Source organism: Macrotis lagotis, chromosome 1 (assembly GCF_037893015.1).
Source record: "Macrotis lagotis isolate mMagLag1 chromosome 1, bilby.v1.9.chrom.fasta, whole genome shotgun sequence".
Taxonomy (NCBI): Eukaryota; Metazoa; Chordata; class Mammalia; order Peramelemorphia; family Peramelidae; genus Macrotis; species Macrotis lagotis.
The window spans coordinates 633,616,738-633,637,160 of record NC_133658.1 but is presented as its reverse complement, the minus strand read 5'-3'; the positions used below and the strand labels follow the sequence as shown (position 1 = coordinate 633,637,160).

Here is a 20,423-nt window from a genome sequence, read left to right as displayed (position 1 = left end):
AAACTTTATCTGAAAGACCTGCTGGGTACATGAAAGACTTACCAGATATAAAAGAGATGCCAGAGGCACCATTGATCCAAAAAAAAAAATGTTGTTAGCCATAAAAATCAAAATGGAAGATTAGATATCAAAATGGATAAAACAGCCCTGTTTATCTACAAGGAAGGAGATGATTTTTCAGTTTAAGCTTTTGGGGATCTAATCAAAAGGAAGTTGGTTGAGTCATCCAGTATACTTCAAATCTTCCAGTTTTGTTTGCTCCTTGGCTACACAGTTCAGTTAGGTTCTGTGTTGGGATTAGAGAAGTCTATATTATGAAATAAGATCTGTCACTTAGCTTGTGCCCTATGCTGGATTATTGTGTCTCTTTTGTGGAAGGATGATTTTCTAAAATGTTGGCTCTGGAACATGCAAGTGTTGACAGATTGGCATAGTTCACCCCTCAGGAAAGCAGAAACGGCATTCAGAACACCAGCCAGTCTCTATCAGTTCAAAGAGACACCCTAGCAATGGACATTTTCTTCTGCCAATTTGCAGGAATTTAGGTAATAGTTTTTAAAATGATACCTTCACAATGCTGATCAGTGGAACAACAATCTACCACCTGTAGGGGGAGCCACTGGAAGGGAGAACTAATTTTAAATCAAATAAAACCCTAGTTTAACACACACATAAAAAGCATTTCCCAAATTCCTGTCTTTGGAGTAATGAAAGAAAGAGACTTCAGGGTCTGTAATAAAACAATTTGAAATATTAATGATATCATGACTATGCCTATATCTGATAAATATGCATTATAACTGTGGCAATTGTCTAGGCACGTGGTTCTAATTTAAATAGATTAAAAAATTTACATTACATCCTTGTATTTCCTAATACATAGCTCATTCCTACCTCCTGACTTAATTTAAAAATTTAAAAATTCTCAAACACTTTAAGATTAAATACCTGGCTATTTTAAGGAAAAGAAATAATTTTTTGAGTATGTAAACCCAAACCAATATTATTTCAAAATTGCTGGTCAGAGAGTGAGGTACAGTGGATAGAGCCCTGAATTTGGCATCCTATCTACACTTTGTCACTTTCTATTAGTGTGACTTCAGGCAAATCTCCTTATCTCTTAGGGCTTTAGTTCCCTCCAGGGGTAAGATAAATGACCTTCAAATTTTCCTTTGGACTATAGATATATGATTAATCAGTTAATCAACACACATTTATTAAGTACCTACTATGTACCAGGTCCAAGGGATACAAAGACAAAAATTAAAAATTTCCCACCAACTAAGAGATCACATTCTAATTGGAAGAATGACTCTATATTTGTGAGTATGTATATGTGTATGTGTGTGTGTGTATATGCATGTGTGTAGACCTATAGACTGAATACCATGAGCAGAATATTGGGCAGTAGCACCCAATTTTATTCTAGAATAAATTAGGGCACTAGTTTTAGTAATTCCTATTCATTCTCTTCTTTAGCTACCTCTAAAATTCTAGAAATATTTCTCTCTTACTGTATGTTGAGACTCAAGATAGTAAATGGAATAATTAAAACTTCCTCAGGAAAAAATCAGTCTAAGCTGAATCAACTGTCTCTGGTCAGGGCATCTATCATGGAAAAGGATGAGAGTGGTTTTAAATATGAAACCTTTGTACTCCAAAATCAAAGAGATTTATTTCTTACCACCTATAACAATAACCCCCAGGAAGCCATTAGGATGCCTGGGCTTGAAAATGATTACTTTGTTGTAAGAGGAAGCATTTTGATCTATTTGCAGAATGCTCTAGTTTGTTACCTGCTTCACTAAAACTACTGCCTTGTACTGTTTCTCAGAAACAGAAGGGTCTTGGAGGGAAGGAGCCAAATAAGCTGTCTTTTCACATGATGGTGGAACTAAAACGCTTTCTTGCTACATAACAGGAACCCTGAATGAATGAGTCACATACTTACTTTTATATTAAGTTCTTGGGCAATTATCTAAAGTGTCAAGTCACATCAATATTTTTTTCCATCCAACTTGAAGTACTTTGGGTGTGTTTTTGATGGAAGTGCGATGATCTCTTGGAAAAGGGTAGTCAGGAAACAATGTAATTTCATATCAATTCTTAAATTTCTTTTTCAGTTGTAAATAACAAGTTAAACCACATAAGTGTTTCCAACACTTGTGAAAATGAACTCTATGAATATGAAGTCATTCAACAAGTATTTATTAAGTCCTTACCATGCCTCAGGTACTATGTTTAGTGCTGGGATACAAAGAAAGACAAAAATAGTCTTTGTTCTCAATGAAATACAGCTCCAATTAGGGGAAAAAAGCCATTTTTGTCTTTGTGTGTGTATAACTTACAGTAGTATAATATAAAGCATAATGCTCACATTGCCTCCAAAAAACTAACACCACAAACCTCATTCCAGGTTTCTGGATTGACAATTGAAGAGATAGTGGGCATATCTGAATCTAAGTTCTTTGCTAATTATCATGAATACCAGACATTGATGCTTCCTGCCAACAATATATATTTCTATAATTCTTTCCTTTTTCAGTACTTCTGACAGAATTTCTATTTCTACTCAATCAAAGGCTTTTTTGTACTCTATAGACACTAGGCACAATGACTCATTATATTTGACCATCCTCTCCAAAATGGATTCGCTATTTGCTTGAGCTCCATGGATGAGAAATGATTTCATACATAACATACCCCAAAGGGAAGAGAATACTTGAGATTAAATTTCAACAAAGTGATTTTTAAAAGGTCTCTTCACATTAGTTAGATTTAAATTCCAAGAGCATTGCTGTTTCCACCCCTTCAAATTATATTGCATCTCTATTTATCAAGTATAAGGACACTATTTAATAGACCAAGAAGAAAGCACATCTTTGTGTTGCAATAAGGGATATTAGCATAACTTAATCCTTGAAATGTATCTGCATATATGTGTTTGTATATGTCTATGTATTTTTATTATGTATTTTGAAAGTTCAGCTTCAACAAGTATATCTATCTTTTTAGTTTTTTTTAAAATTTTTTTGGTGTTCTTTTTTTTTTGCAAGGAAATGGGGTTAAGTGACTTGCCCAAGGCCACACAGCTAGGTAATTATTAAGTGTCTGAGGCCAGATTTGAACTCAGGTACTCCTGACTCCAGGGCCAGTGCTCTATCTAGGCTCCACCTAGCCACCCCCCCAACAAGTATGTAATGTATATACAATTACAGTGGGATCCTGTTTCACTGACATGAGGCTTTTATTGAGAAAACTCACTTGAATGAAGTACAAATAGGGAAATAAAACCTTGATGAATAAAGACAGCAATTTCTACCAATTGACACCATTTTATTTCCTTCCAAAATGTATCGATTGCCAATGAGCACAAGCAAAGTTGAGTGGATAATGTAGGAAATTATTCAGAAAAATCAATTTCAATTGGCTTTATTTGGATAACTAAATCAACTGATTTTTTAAAAAAATTAATGAATTGATAAAACCTGATAAAGTAGTGTGATAGAAGTTGAGGAATTTTATAGACACAAGTGAACATAAGCAATGCCTGTATTTTAGGTTTTCTTTAGCAATAGGAGATAACATTCCAATGGATTGAGCCCTCATTTGTCATAACATAAATTGAATAAGTAAATTTCTCTTCATTTTCCCAAAGTTTGAAATTTTAGGAAATGCCACTCCTATCTTAAAAGCATAGCAATAGCAAATAGCTAACATCCACATAATGTTTATATAGTTACTTATGTATATTTATATAGTGCCTGACAATGTACTAAGTAATTTACACTTATCTCAATCATCACAAAATTCTGAGATTTAGATGCTATCATCATAGCCAGCTTATAGCTAAGGAAAGTAGGGCAAACAGAAGTTAAGGGACTTGCCCAGGGTTATACAACTATGACCTGTGTCTGAAGTCAAATTTGAACTCAGGTTGACCTGATTGCAGGTCTGTTGCTCAACTCACTGGTCCATCTAGTTACTCCTAAAAGGAATGTAATTAGTTTTTATCTTTCTCTATATGACTGGATAGTCACAGAAATTACACAAGAATCTCCTTATTATTAGATTGTGAATATGTGTATAACTGTCCTTCATAACTGAAGAGGACCATTGCCATCATGTATATGGTGGCATGACTTGCATATCCTGTTTAATATATTGAGGGGAATGTTGGGTAAAGATATCCTTCTCACTACCTTTTCCAGAACCATTATCGCCCCTATGACCTTATTTGATAGAAAACAGGACTTCTGGTACTATCTAGATGCTTTGAGAGTCCTTGGTCTTTGGAAAGTGGGTTCCCTCCCATATCAATGAAGCATCATGGCACTTGAGCAAAGCTGAGCTGTGACAACATGACAACAAGGTACATCCAAACCTAACTCTTCATGGTCTAATCATCAGCATGACCTCTTTCTCTCAAGCCTGCAATCATACTCCTCTTAGAACCCAAAGACTTTGGTTTCCTGGAAGCTGCCCTGTAGGTCATGGGAAAACAACAGTCAGATCCATAGTTGGCTCTTGAAGGTAGGATTAATTTTTATTTATTTAAAATTTTTTATTCATAGAACTTATAATATTGTTATAATGCCTTGTACCATAGTAGGTACTTAATAAATACTGTTATAATTGAATCTTATATTTAAAAGTTCTTAGCAATTATCTAACAAGTGTCTTCAATAGGAATTCCCTTTCTAATGTACCTGACAAATCATCACCCAGGGCCTGAATAGGAAAGGTGCTCCCATTTCCTCCTAAGGCCAGCCCTTCTCAATTCCTATTCCATTTGAATAGCTCTATGTAAGAAACTCCCCTGATTTCCTTATGTTGCACTTTTATTTGTCTGAGTTCTGCCATCTGGGCCCTTCAAAGGTTTCAATATAGCTCTTGTCTCCTCCTAGTTTTACCCTATTTCACCTCTGTCTTATATCTCTGGGGAATCTTAGACCCAGAGGTGCTATGAATACAAATGCAAATACCTCACGATGTGAATTATTTTCTTGTATAAATATGACTTTAGAAAGGAACCAAGAGAACTGATAAATTAAGATCAAGCAAACTCTTGATATCTTAATATTTGAAACACTATGAAACTTCTAAATATGAACTATATTATCCTTTTTGAACATTAGCTCATTACTACTTATAACTCCCCTATGAGACATATAGATAAATAATATCCCTTATTATACAGTTAAAATATTGAGGGGAAAAAGTTGCCCATAACACAGAGAAATTTCTTGGAGATATATATGAATTACCATTTTACTTTTTAAAAAAGCATCAGCTTAAATGACTCATGAAATATTCAGTAATAAATCAATCAACAAACATTCCTTAAGTGCCCCATTTGTTCCAGGAATTCTGCTAGCCACACATTCTTTATAGAAAAAGACACAGGTGCTTTAGGGGGTTAGTTCTGAGGAGTTATATGATTTGCAGGTATTGTATATCATTAGAGCAAGGACATGAATGCAGATCTACTCCAAGAGTGGGGCAGTGACTGATATCCCTTAAATATTTATAAGGAAGAGTGGTATAGCCACTAGAGAGATGAAATGGGGTTATAAAGACCTGGGTTCAAGGCCTTACTACATGCTGGATATGTGACTCTGGGCCAACAGCTTAACATTCCTCTGTCCCAGGATATTTTCTGTTTGTTTGAATTGGGAGGAGTTCTTTATTCATTCATTCATTCATTCATTTAATTTTTGGTTTTTGCAAGGCAATGAGGTTAAGTGATTTGCCCAAGGTCACACAGCTAGGTAATTATTAAGTGTCTGAAGTTGATTTGAACTCCAGGTCCAGTGCTCTATCCACTGCACCACCTAGCTGCCCCAGGGAGTTCTTTATATTAACAAAATTCCAGGTTTAGTCCAAGAATTGTTATGATACTGGCACTGCACAAAGCTAGTACAAGAATTGTTTAAAAACATTTAACTATAAAAAAAAACAAAAACAAAAACAAAACATTAAACTAAATCCAAATATCCAAAGTAGATTACACTTTGATAAAATTACAATCTAAAACAAAATATTGGTTACTACTAATTAAGAATTTTTGAAGTGTAATTTAATTATTGTTTGAGCATTAGCATTTCTCATCAAGCTTATTAGATGAAAATAAATAAAATGAAATAATGTTAAATGTCAGAATCATTTGAAATTCCTCTATTCAACTAGGGTCTTCAGTATAGCCAGGGAAATGTCAGCTCTTATAAATTGGGTTTGATAAATACTTTTGGATGATGAAGATGAGAAAAATCTGGTAAGGTTTAGAACCACATTTCTGCTTTCCTCCCTTGTTTCTTTCCCACTACTACTATTATATCTCTATTTTTTGGGGGTAGAGGCAAGTGTGTGTGGTGAAGGTGCAGTGAGAGAGCAACAGGTGAGGCAGAATTGAGTCTTATACATGTGCTTGCATTCAACTTTTTGCAATCAGAAGTGAGGCTCAACTCTACCTTACCTGCCACCTTCTTACCACATATCCCTGCTTAGAGGGTATTAGAAAGTTCCAAATAAACTCAGTAATTGGGTATGATAACTTCAGGTGTATAAACTCAGAAATTAATATGTGAGTACATAGGAGAATAATAATGACTTTATATAACCCTTTGTCATTTGAGTCTCAGAACAATTCTGTGTAGCAGGTAGAAAAATATTACCACACCATTTTGAAATGAAATGAAAAAATGAACTATTCCCACTTGTGTTTGGTTGCAAATATATACCTTCTTTTCTCTCCTCTCTCCTTCTGTCTTCCTACCTATCCCTCCCTGTCCTTCTCTGTATGCACATGTACATTTTTAAGTTACAAAATTTCCTTCTACCCTCTCTTCCCACCCCCTTCCCCTCAGCTGTGAACAGTCAGTCAGGTTAGTATTGTACTTACATATTTTTGATAAACAAGTTTACAGAGTAGTCATTTTCAGTATAAAGAATTAGGATTAAGAGAAAGAGATACATAGGAAATAATTTTTATAAAGTATTCATCAGATTTTGAAGGTTTGTTTGTTTGTTTTATTTTGTTTTTCTTCCTCTGGATGGGGATAACATAGTCCATAGCCAGTCTAATACAGTTGTCCGAGCTCTCTGGACTGCTGAGAGGTGCTGCTTCCATCAAGATCATCTCATAATACTGCTAATATCTATAATGTTCCCTTCATTCAGCATCAGATCCTGAAACTTATTCCATTCTTCTTTAGAGTCTGACCATTTATGGTTTCTTATAGAACAATAATATTCCATAGTATTCATGTGCCATAACTTGTTTACCATTCCCAAACTGATGGGTATCCCCCTCAATTTCCAAATTCTTTGATACAACCAAAAGAGCTGCTATGAATATTTTGAAACATGTGGAAATTTTCCCATTTTTTGTAATTTCTTCTGAATCTAGACTTAGAATTGGAATTCCTGGGTCAAAGGGTATGAACAGTTTTATTGCTCTTTGGGCATATTTCCATATTGTTCTCTAGAAAGGTTGGATCTGTTCACAACTCCACCAACAATGCATCAATGTCCCATTCCTCCCACAACTTCTCCAACATTGATCTTTTCCCCTTTTTCTCATCTTAGCCAATCTGATAGGTGTGAGGTGATACCTTATTTTTTTTTTAATTTGCATTTTCTAATTAATAGTGATTTGGAACATTTTTTCAAATATTATATATAGCTTTAATTTCTTCTTTGGAAAATTATCTCTTCCTATTCTTTGACCATTTATCACCTTAGGAATGACTTCCTGCTTGGCTTTCTAAATAGTCAGTTAGGATAAACCAATCAACCTTCCCCCGCCCTTTGAGATGTTTTCTTTTTCTAGGCCTTCCAAAGAAGTTATCTTTCCTTCAATGTGATCTGGCTGATTTCAGTTAGGAAAAAGAAATCTGATGATCCTCCTAAAGTAATCCATATGAATGCATAAATGACCTAGTTTTAACCTTCTGGGCCTGTGTTACAGAGAATGAGTTTTTTTATCCATATGAATTTCTAATTGTTGACTTCTACCTATAATTTTTTTTTTTTTTTTGCTTGCGGTGGGGAGTCCGATGCTTTCTAATTCCTTTTATTCTGGTGTCTCAGATGATAACCTGACTACATCAGTAGATGAGATTAATTGATACCTACTTCTGAAAGGTTGCAAACACCTACTATACAACACACAACAATGTGTCAGGTTCTGAAAATGATTATTTTAATTTAATTTTATACCTTTTCTAATGTCTATTTTTAAATAGTAAAACATCATACTAATTAATACTCCCAATGGGCAAAAAAAGCAATTTCAAATTGTTGGAATGATGATGCAAGTAATCTGTTGAATTTTTCTGAAATCATCACATAAAAACAGGAGGTTTAGAAAACTAATGGTTAAGGTGCTATAGAAGGGTGCCTTTCAATAGCAAGTCATTTCATATCATAATCATCACTGGTTCAGAGAACTCAATATGTTCCTTACTCTTTAACTTTATAAAGCCTTGCTAGGAGTTTGAAATAAGAATCCATTTGGTTTATCTGACTAAAGATAAGACTTCAATGGTCTTTCAGTAACATGCACTACTTTACCAGAACAACAAAAGGGAATTTCAATTAATTGGATTATGTTGGTCTCCACCTGCTGATTGTAGAAAAGAATGTATGAAAGTATAACTATTGCTGTCTTTCAGTAAACGGGGATATGCTCTGTTACTAACCAAGAAATCTTAATTTCTTCTGAATTTCTACCAGTTTAGACTAGGTCTTTTTAACTGAATCATTTGCATAATTTAGAGGAAATATGTCAAACTAATTTAAATGGATTAATTCTTATCTCTATTTCCCCCCTCTACCCCCACCTCCAAAAGGTGCAGGGATAAGATTAGCTATCCTATGGTTGGGATAGAACCTGGTCTAATATTCATTGATTTGAATAAATCATATTTTTTAAAAGATCTTTTTAAAATTTCTTTGATTCAGAGGATTTCTTTCTTGAATCTTAGATCATAGTCATTGCATTGGAGTATGACATAGCTGTACATTTTTTGCTATATGTAGTTGTGATTGATATTGATTACCATGGCTAAATGGAAAGGGTGGTCAAGAAAACTGACTTGGATTATCTATGTTTTTCCTCTGGTTCAAGGATTATCTTTATGAGATATCAGTTTGAGTCTTTGGTGAAATTGACTGGTCAAGGATAGGGAAATAACTTGCATTACCAATTTATACTGACTGATACTTTAGAAGACAATTCTTACTTTTATCAATCTTGATAAGATTTTGTGAAAACCCTTTATGTACTTTATTTTCAGAAAAAAGACAGAAGAGGTTAGAGGAAGCTTGGATATGAATTTGAAGAATGATGAAAAAATTTGAAGAAATTAAGTAAAATTATATAAATAGTACTGAAATTCACCTCTGTACAACTGTGGAATTGCTTTTTTTTTGTCAGAGAGAAAATTGGTGATTTTTCTGCAACTGATCAGAATTCTCTACTACTTGTGCCCTCAGATTCCCCTGCCAGATTTGAATCAACTTTAATCCACCATATCCTCTAAGCAAATGCTGGAAATGGAAATGGAATGGGAATAGATTAAAAGAAGCCTGATCTTTTATAAGATGGGCATAGCTCATCAGAGTGAAACACAGACAACATGAAGGCAAGCTTCAATCGGCATAACTCAGTTGCTCATTTTCCTTTTCAAATTCTTATTTTGTATTATGAAAGGTATAAACCAATGATTCCTTTAAAGGAATTACTGAAGAAAGTACTATGGATGCCTAGAAATTATTCTTCTTGCTCTGTACTAGCTTAGGTTCTGACTCTGCCTACACAGCATGGGACCTGCTTTTCTCTACAACTAAGGGAACTGGGACTCTGTAAACCAATGTTACAAGGTAGAAATATGAATACAGTGAGCCAGACTCTTTCAGTACTAGTCCTACTATAGTATATATTTTTATGAAGACTTCTCTAATTGATTCTAATAACTCTCTTACCTCTAATTTCGCTAGCACTTATTTTTCACAAAGCATATACTGTCTTCTTTTATTTTTCACTGTTTATTTGTTCTATTTTTACAAGTAAATTGTAAATTCCTTGGTGACAAGGACTAAGTTTTATATTATTTTTATATCACCAGGGTCTGCCATAATGCCCTATGTAGTTATTATTTAGTAAATGTTTACTAATGATGTTGATGATGAAAATCTGGGATGAAGTTCTTTCATTGTTTATGTGTAGCATGGATCTAAAGGATAAAAAAAATACTTTAAAAAGTCATGTACTTTGAAGCTCTTTATCCTCATGATTTATCAATATGCCATAAGAAAAAAGAAAGGGGACAATTTCAGAGAAACCTAAGAAGACCTCTATGGACTGATGCACAGTGAAGTAAGGAGAACCAGGAGAATAATTTATGATATAGTAATAAAATTGTGAAAATGAACAACTTTGAAAGACTTAAAAATTGTATTCAAAAGAATGACAATCATGACTCTAGAGGACTTGTGATGAAAATGCTATTCACTTCCTAATTGGGAAGTGAATTAAATATGCTGAATTAGAGAGACATATTTTTGGAAATAACCAATAAGGAAATTTGTTTGGCTTGATTAGACCTGTATTTTTTTTTTTTTTGTTTTGTTTTGGTTTTTTTGCAAGGCAAATGGGATTAAGTGGCTTGCCCAAGGCCACACAGCTAGGTAATTATTGTCTGAGGCCTGATTTGAGCTCAGGTACTCCTGACTCTAGGGCTGGTGCTCTATCCATTGAGCCACCTAACTTCCCCTTAGGCCTGTATTTTTGACAAGGAATAGATTTTTCTTTTTTGTTAGCAATGGATAAGGGGAAGTAGGAGTGAGAGAAAAATAAATGCATAGTAAGTTTAAAAAATAAAATTTCATTAAGCACACTAATCTCTATAAAATTTCTTGAGCCCCTCTTTTGAGAAGAGAATCTATGTTAGACTCTTCAAAGTCTGTAAAGTTAATATGCTAAAATTGATCTTTTTATGTGTTTTATAAGCTGTTCTTTTGAGTTGTTGAATTTTTTTTAGGTTTTTTTCTGGATATGAAGTTCTAAGAGGGAGCATGCCACACCCATTTCCCTCCTCACTTTTGTGGATTAGTCTCTATTTCAAGGCTATGAAAGCATTCAATGGCTCATGTGTAGCCACTAATGGGAATAAATGATTCTGGCCAGGATCCTCTGTCAAGGTCAGAGTTAAGTAAAATTGTTTTCTTAGTTCAATTAGTGGTTCCAATGAGACCAAAACCATCTGTATAGAAATGCCAATCTTTGTTGCCTTGTCCTTGGAGTAGAACTTTGTCCAAGGCTACTGATACCTTGAGTAAGGGCGCTTCCTTTCTGAAAGAATTTCTCATGTCACAGCTACAGCCAATCTCCTCATTTTGCCTAGATACTGCTCAAAGATTCTCTCATTTCACCTAAAGCTCTGTCAACTCCTCCTCTCTTGTCTCTTAAGGAGTACCTGACTGTGCCCTCTCCTAGTACAGTGTCTCCTGTGGTCCAGTTGTCTTCTGTGCTATTTCTCATTCTCTCCCATTAATGTTTTTGTCCCAGATAAATCTTCTCAACTATATCCTACAATCATTTGGTGAACTAGTCTCCTGGATGTCTCAATCATAAGTTCTGTGTGTATTTGTGTGTGTGTGTGTGTGTGTGTGTGTGTGTGTGTGTGTGTGTGTGTGTGTATTGGGGGTGGTGTTGGTGGAGCAGAATAAAAGAGCAATCTTTTATCTCAACAACTTATTTAGATACAGAGATGAGGAGCAGTGCCTCCAATTACCCAAATTTTATGCATCAGTTATAGTCCTGTTGATCTTTCTTTAGCTAGGCTAGGTGAAACTTAACAAAATGCTTTTTTCTGATAAAAGTATTTTAAGATATCGACTACCTTTGTAATCATATGTTCTTATTTTATGTAATTTAAAATATCATGCTTGGAGGGGATATAGAGATTTACTCAGAATATCAAAGGGATAGAGATCAGAAAGAATGGTGAAGAATCTGTGAACTAGTTGAATCCTTCCCACATTCATCCAATCCATCATTATTTCATTTACCTTTGGACCATATAGCACCTATTGATTAGAGCACTCATTTGGCAATTATACCCTAGCTTGTAATATTATTTGTATTGTTTTATAATGTTATTTAAACCTTGTAATTTAATTTTATACTTTCTACAGTTGACTGCAAACTATTTAAAGGCCATAGCATACCAAGTTCTGTCCTTTTTTTTCTTTTGAACTAGTGTTCATACAAACAGCTAGGTGGTACAGTGAATAGGGCATTGGGTATAGTTAGGAAAATACATCTTTGTAAATTCAAATTGGACTGTGTTCAAACATTTACTAGTTGGGTGACCCTGTTTGCCCCAGTTTCCTCATTTTTGTTTGTTTGTGTAAGGCAATGGGATTAAGTGACTTGCCCAAGGTCACACAGCTAGGTAATTATTAAGTGTCTGGGACTGGATTTGAACTCAGGTCCTCCTGACTCCAGGGCTTATGTGCCACTTAGCTGCCCCAGTTTCCTCATTTGTAAAGTAAATTAGAAAAGGAAATTATCCCAGTAACTTTGCCAAGAAAACCCAAATGGGTGTCATAAAGAGTTGGACATAATTGAAAAAATGACTGACTCATATAAGTAAATAGTGTCTAATGGTAATTTGTGAGAAGTAGTACAATTTTTGGTTCATTTTATATTTTGATCTGGAGGCTGGGACTGAGTATGAAGGGATGATTAAATGGTAGAACCAGGCTACAGATCCAGATTTCTTTTTATTATACCAAACTTCTTCTTTTAGAAGTAAAGTAGGCAGATGCAAATGAGTAGTGAATATGAGTTTTGTATGAAGATGATATACTGGACATTTGAAATTTGTCTTGGTTTCACATTATACCTTAGCATTTACTAGTTAATTCAATTCCAAAGCAAGCTTTAGGCCTCTGCTTCGTCACATTTTCAGTTCAAAAATAAAATGTCTGAAGATTTTGGTTCATTATCTAGAACTGGATGGGACTTGGAGATCACTAATCCAACTACCATGTCTAGGCCTTGTGATAGGCCCTTGGGATACAAGGTCAAAGACAGTCCCTGTCATAAAGAAGCTGATCATCTTTTATCAAGGACACAGATAAAAGATAAGCCATTTCCAAGGGAAGCATTCGCAGCTTGAAGGATGAGGATATAGGTTTCTGGGAGAAGATGACTAGTGAGTCAGGCTTTGACAGAATCTAGGATGCCTTTGAGGCTTGGGTGATAAAGAATGGTACAGGGATAAGGAAAAACCTGTGAAGAAATGGAAGTAGATAAAATAAGGCACTTTCACAAGGACAAGATGGGGACAGCAAGGAAAAGCAACAGCTCTGAACAAAGTTGTGAGGATGGCAAGTTAAATAGGGGGTAATGCAGCAGCCAAGAAAGTTGAGACCATCTTGGGCTCTTTGAGGAAAGGAATAGTTGCTAGGATTTGGGAGATGCTACTTCCATGGTTTTCTGCCCTCCTTGGACCCTCATCTGGAGAACTGTGCTAAGTTTGGGTTACCATAGTTTGAAAAGGACATTGAAAAGGTGGAGAGTGTTTAAAGAAGGGTAACTAGTATGGTAAAGAGACTAGAGACCATATCACATGAGGATTATTTCAAGAAATTGGGCATATTTAGCTTGGAGGGAAAAAAAGAATCAGTAGGGATATGAAATTTATCTTCAACATCTGAAATGAAGCTATGTGGAGGAAGACCAGATTTATTCTGTTTGACCTCAATGGGTGGAATGAGGAGCACTAGGTAGAAATTGGTTTGATATCAGAAACAACTTCTTAGCAGTTAGAGCTATCTTAGATTGGAAAGGGCTACTCTAAGAGCTGAAGGCTTCCCCTCCCTCCATCTCCCCCCTCTTGAGGATCTTTGTGCAGAGGTCAAGTGACCACTTGTGGACTATATTAGAGTGTGTATTTCTTTTATGTAGAGAATGAACCAGGTGATCAATGAGGTCCCTCTTACTCTCAGATTTTTATGATTCTCTGTGATTGTATATTAAAAACAGCAATTAGATCACTCTAGCTGGAACATATAATATGTGAAAAATAATAAAGTGCAATCAACCTATGATGGTGGGCTGTAGCCAGCTTATGCAGGGTTTGAAATAACAAAGGAGTTTGCATTTTGCTCTGCAGGCAATAGGATGTCATTGGAACTTTTTGAGCACAGGAGTAACACAATCTCATTTTAGTTTTACTGCAAAACTGTGAAGTAGTTTATTTTTTTGTACCCAGTTTATTGTTAAGCAACCTGAGGTTCAGAGATGTGAGTTGCCACGTACTTCACAGTTCGTGAACTTTTTAAGTAGGATTCAAACCTGATAGTCCGATAGTCCATCCTCTATGCAACCCTGCCTTGAAAGTACTCAGTATTTTTCAATCCCATGAGAATGATGGGAAAGAGGATTAAGGGCACTTGCTCTGGTAGGCCATCAAGGCTAGAGCTAGATGTTGGAACACTGGATGAACTTTCCTATTATTGCTAAGGTCAGTGTTTAGCTGGTAGGAATCAAGTAGAAATTCTCTGTGGAAACATTTCTGAACCTCCAAACAGCATGGCTTGGGGTTGAATTTTGAAGAAGTTTTCAGAGTGGGGATGGGGGTGATGGAGATTTTTATGTGTGAGGCCAACCAGCCCTAACATCCTTAATCCCATAAAGAAACACATGTACATGCATTTATTTCAATGTGTAATTATTGACATAAACACAGCTGCTCTCTATGTTAAAGGAACATTAAGCTCACAAAAGCATGGAAATTCCTACTTAGAGCTCCTACTCCATCCTTAACAGGCCTTGTTGTGCCCAGATGTTGCATGTATTTTAAACCATTTGAGGGGTAGGATGTAAAAAAAGTAAAAAGGTGGCAGAAAAATTAACTGTAAAGAGGACTGGGCTATGGAGTTTTGTCCTAATCTTAAATTTTATTATATTTTAATCTCCATAGTGCTTAGGCACAACATGACAAATTAAGGGTAGGGGAAAGGAAAAATCTTGGCTGTAGATTTCTTAATTTTTATAGAGATGAAATATATGTGTGAAGATAGACAAGCAGAGGAGCCACAATGGCATCATAAGAAAATTGTGTAGTTTATGTAATACTTAAGATAAGTAGAAATTTATACTTTGGATATAGAAATGTATGAAAAGTTACAATGTACCCCACAACAAAGCAATTGACAAGAAAGACAGCATCTGCTTTTTCTGTCTATCCAAGTTGAAGTTTTTCATTCTTAATGAAGGCAGTGCTTCCCAAGTTAATATAATTAACTCATGACAATCCTGAAACATCATAATATAAGATACGAAAATTCAAAGCTTGAAAAATGTCATCTAACTTCATTGAAATTATCACTTTAAAAAACTTGAATAAATCATTATACTAATTAAACCAGGTGTTTTTATTTTAGATCCTTTTGCACATTATGAAATTAGAAGCAAGGTTATTTATTTATTAGTCTGCTGTGAAGCATACATCTTAGAAGAAAGGGTATCTGTGATAACAACAAAGTAGAGAGATAAAAGGAATGACACTCAGCCCTGGTTTCTGACACAATAGAAGACCAGTCGTTCAATTAGTTAGTAATTTCCGTGTGACTACTTGACAGATTCTACTAATTGTTAATCTTCCACTAACTATTGCTTTACATAATTAATTATATTCAAACAAAAACAACAAAGACATGTGGACCAGTTGCCCTTTTGAGAATGTTTTTCACAAACTGGTTTTTGCTTACTGAAAATATTTTCGGTTGAAAAAGATTTTAATCTCTCAGGGGGAGAGACATTAAAATATTTCCATAACTTTGTATTTTACCTCACTTATAGACTAAGAAAAGAAAAAAAAAGGCAAGAAGGAGCAGGAAGAAGAGGATAAAGAACAGGAGAAAGCAATTGCTGAAGACAAACTCATTTCTGAAGCATGCACAAGTCAGTCTTTTGAGCTGGGATCTTTCATATTAATTTAGCATTGGGTAAAATTCAGAGTAACAGGCCCAGAGGTCAAACATCATTCATCATTAGTTGAAGTGACATTTTCAACCTTTCCTATAGCAGCTGTTAGAAAGAGGGGAAAATAAAGGTATTCTTTGGGGGAGAGAGAACAGAGCACTGAAGACAATCCTTGTTCTATCTGGAGAAGAGAAAACAAGGTGCCTCTATGTCAGCATGGTAATGTGCTTAATTTCAGTGATGTCATTCGTCCCTAACCCTGGAGTCACTAGGCACAAGACAGCTACATTCCTCAACTTAGTCGTTTTGATGGAGATAAGTAATAACCATTCTGGATGTAAATGAAGTACTTCAGTGTGGTAGTGAACACAGCTCTGTGCATTGAAATTATGATTTATATCAGGATCCTATCTTGTTTTTGAGAGTTTTCAACTTGTTAACAAGGCAGTTCTTGTTCTCACAGCATCCACCGGGCATAAGAGTTTTCTGGGATGCCAAATAAGATGAGTTTTGAAACTGCAACATAACATTCCAGGGCTTTGCACTCAAGCACATTGGCCAAATTAAGACTTCTGAAGACGCACAACTCACAACTCACAAATAAAAAATCTCTTTCTATTCCTCTCGCTTTCTTTTGTGGCCTGTCTAAAACATTAAGATCAGGATAGGAAATGAGAACAACTAAAATAAAAATGCAATCATAAACATACATGCATACAAACAGAAAGATATGCATTAAATGACAAATATTTCACAACATTTTTGATAGTAAATGGATATTTTGGGGCAATGATGTAAAATTCTTCCTTCTATGTCATCAATATTTTTGCTCTTCAGAAGAGGCCATTTATAAAACTATACATTCTAAATCCATGATATTAAAAATATCAAAAGGTGTGGATGTCCATGGTTCTTTGCTAAAATTTTGTAGCTTTTCCCCTGAAACTTACCATATCTGAAATAGAATTGAATCCTAGTGTTATCTTCAGTTTTTAGAAAGGTGTCTCTAGTAATTGTTAATGTTTTATAAGAAAACTTTTTTTAAATTTGAAGGGAGAGAAGAAGAATGATACTTTTTGACAGTCCTTCGGAAATAGAGTGATTTTGAATAATGTTCACCAGTGATGACTGGTGTGGATTAGAGTTGTGTAAATTGCTATTAATTCACTTGTAGTGTGTGTCAAAATATGAACATTATTTTTGATGTTTCATCTTCAACCACTTTCCAAATATCATTTATCATTTTTGTCTAGCTTTTTTCTTTTAGGATTATGTGCTTTCTCCTGCTGTATAAGGGATATCAAACAAATCAATCATATTCCCTCAGTCTGAAGAAGACTTGGGATGAAGTATCAGATCTTCTGGGCAATCATTTCTGTGGTCACAGCCTACAATGAGCCCATTTCAAAACTTGACCTTAAAGGAGAAAAGCACTTTTCATTTGCACCACAGCTATACATCTCAAAGGAGCTTCACAATACAATCTATGAGTATGGATGTTCAATTTTATATGACAATCTTTAAGAATCCATAGGTCTTTAGGATATAATAGTCTAAGAGAGAACTTCTCAAAATTGCCTTTTCAAACTCTGCCTCTCATTCTGATAGAAACTGTATCTACTTGCAGAGTGAAGTGGAGGATTGATCCAAAATAGTCAGACAACTCAGAAGCACTTTTGCCTGAGATATCTTTGCTTATATTGAAATTTTCCCATCATTTTTGTTATTTTCTATTTTTAGGAGAGATTAAATTTAGGAGAGATAATAACATTAAATTATGAGGAAAATTATTAGAGGAAAGCCAGAAAGCTCATTTCAAAGAAGAGTCACTTGAAAGCTCATGTATCAATGGACATAAGGATAAACAGTTTCAATTAGATCCATACAAGCTGCCTGATACCTATTGCATTCGATCTTCTCAGTTTAAAGTTCGGTATCAACTGACTTCACCTAACCTAATCAGCATTCTCCCTTGTCCTCTAGTTAATTCAGGCTGGTCCCCTAATTATTCTTATTTTGTATATGCTGTATATACCTAAGTTGTAAGCATTTTGAGAGGTTGGTTAAAATCATCAACTTTTGTTACCTTGGGGGTGACTGAGAGGGAAAATTAATTACTTTTCATTCCAAGTATTTAGATATAAAGGCTGTATCTTAAGATTGTTAGAATTACTCCCTTGGTTCTTTCCTGAATGTTTATCTCTCCATACTGTAATCTATATGAAAATAGGGAAGATATTTCCAATTTCTTAGGAAAACTATGAATATCTAACATTTATATAGTATTTCAAAGATGGCAGTGTTTTCTCCAAATAACTTGTTAAGGAAAGTAAGGATATATTATTTTCTTCATTTGGCAGATTAAGAGAATTAAGACTTTTAGACATTAATTTATTTGCAATTGCACAGCTATTAAAAGTTGAGGTAGAATTAAAATTAAAGCTTAACCAGTGCACTGTTCTATTTACTCTTCTATGTTCCTTTTAAATTTGTTACTTTGTTAAACATGGAACTGGAAAATTAATAAGTTTCTGCTGATGGAAGTCCTTTATTCCAGTAAAAATATTCCTTAACTTAATATATCATGTGTGTATTTGTATTGATGACAGAGTAGTATAGGGAAACGTAGCTTATTTGTATTAGGGAAGCAAACAATTTGTATCATATCTGTTACTTCCAATAGGATAGGGCTGGAAAGGGCAGAGATAGAGATTTCAGGAAATATATTTCCTGTTTGATACTTAATATTGAATCAGTGCTGCTTTGGTTCCAACAAATGATCACACTTTATCTTAATCTCAAGTAGGTGAAATTTACATGGAAACTTTGACCAAAGTAAATAAAACTTTCCTTTTCATACTAATTAGAAATGGTGTATTCAGAACTATGTCAAACAATGCTGATCTCAAACAAGTTTTCAGTGAAACAACTTTCCTTGGTTACTCAGGTATTTTGGTCTAAAAGGACTTATTTTCTATTTCCATTTTTCTCATGTCTATTAAACTCTGAGGGTCAAAAATATAGGAATAATTTAGGAATTTGATCAACATTGAAAAGATTAAACTTAGAGAAAACCTGTGAATGTAAATTGTTCTTATTCACATTAGGATAAGATATTTGATCACATTCTCAATAGTTTCATGTTAGAATATGAAAGATGCCAGTGGGCATATATACTTGTATAAATATATATGCAGTCTCACTCAAATTTTAGGTTAAGGGAGGCCATAAAAAATTAGAACGTGAGATAGTGTGAATTTGCATTCCCAATTCCTCATCTAATTATATAGTCCCTTATAAGAAAACAACAACAAAAAAAGCAATGAAGTATGGTAGAATCCAAACATTTAGCTCTTCTAACAGGCAGGGCAAGAATTTTTCTCTGAGTTTGACTTTTGAGGCTGCACCCAGTTTAGTCTTAAATGTTGTAAGCAATGCAACCGCTGCCTTGAGAGACTATTCTGTAGTCTAATGGATCTCATTGTCAGGAAATGGTTTTTGATATTCAGCCAATATCAAGGTTTCCAGAAACAAGTTTTATTTTCACATATCTCTCCTTTAATATTCATGACTAATGTAGACATTTCATTTATGCACTTACTTTATTTTAAGCTTATGGAAACAGAGGAAGAGGAGGTTGACTTCAATACAGAAAAATGATCATCTATATTAAAGGAGATGTATGGGTAGTTTTTTTTTTTTTTGGCTTTTGAAATGGATAAATCTTTAAAATGGAAAAATAGCTCAGCTAGGTGGGAAGATCTGAATAGTCCATGAGAGCTGCCTCTCAAAGTTCACCAAACTAAATATACAATAAGACTACTTTAACTTTAACAGCTTTAGGATTCTTTGCATTGCCATCATTCATTGGTAACCCAGGAGTTTTTTTATAGCCTTTCTGATCCTAGAGTTCTTTCAATCACTAGATGCCTTAAAGGGACAGAAGGCCTTAAAATGTGCTCCCCATCTCCCTGGTTGAAAAAGATACATAGGCAGAGGGGGAAAAGTCAAACAACAATACAAAAAGCATTAATGCAAAGAACAGTGGGGTCTCTCCCTAATTTGACTTTCTCTACAGGTGGTCTGCAGCTGCATCCAAACAGGTTACTCCATTGCCTTCCCATGAGCATGACAACAAAGTGCTATCTGTATTCACAAGAATACATTTAGTGGCATGAACTGATTCAGGTCTAAAAATAAGAAAAAAGCATTTTCCAGCATAGCCTGAGGTAACTCCCTGCACCAGCAGAAGACAGTAGAGCTCTTGTCTCCCTGGCTGTGCGTGAAGATAAAGGCTATCAGAAACCTACTTCACATGACTCACTAAGGCCCAGTGCCAGCTAGGCGTTGATTCATTCTGTTTGTATCAGCTTGTATCCCATTGACTATAGCAACAGAGCAGACAAAATCAATAAGCAAT

The 20,423-nt window shown here is 34.8% G+C and overlaps 1 protein-coding gene across 1 annotated transcript in view; it reads right to left on the bottom strand.

Annotated features, from left to right (window-relative positions):
- The window catches only part of ARHGAP15 (Rho GTPase activating protein 15), an 871,958-nt gene that overhangs the window by 168,954 nt on the left and 682,581 nt on the right, over positions 1-20,423 (bottom strand). Inside the window, exon 13 of the mRNA XM_074215108.1 lies at positions 8,703-8,742. Within this exon, the coding sequence (XP_074071209.1) occupies positions 8,703-8,742 (40 nt within the window). The remainder of the gene's footprint in view (positions 1-8,702; positions 8,743-20,423) is intronic.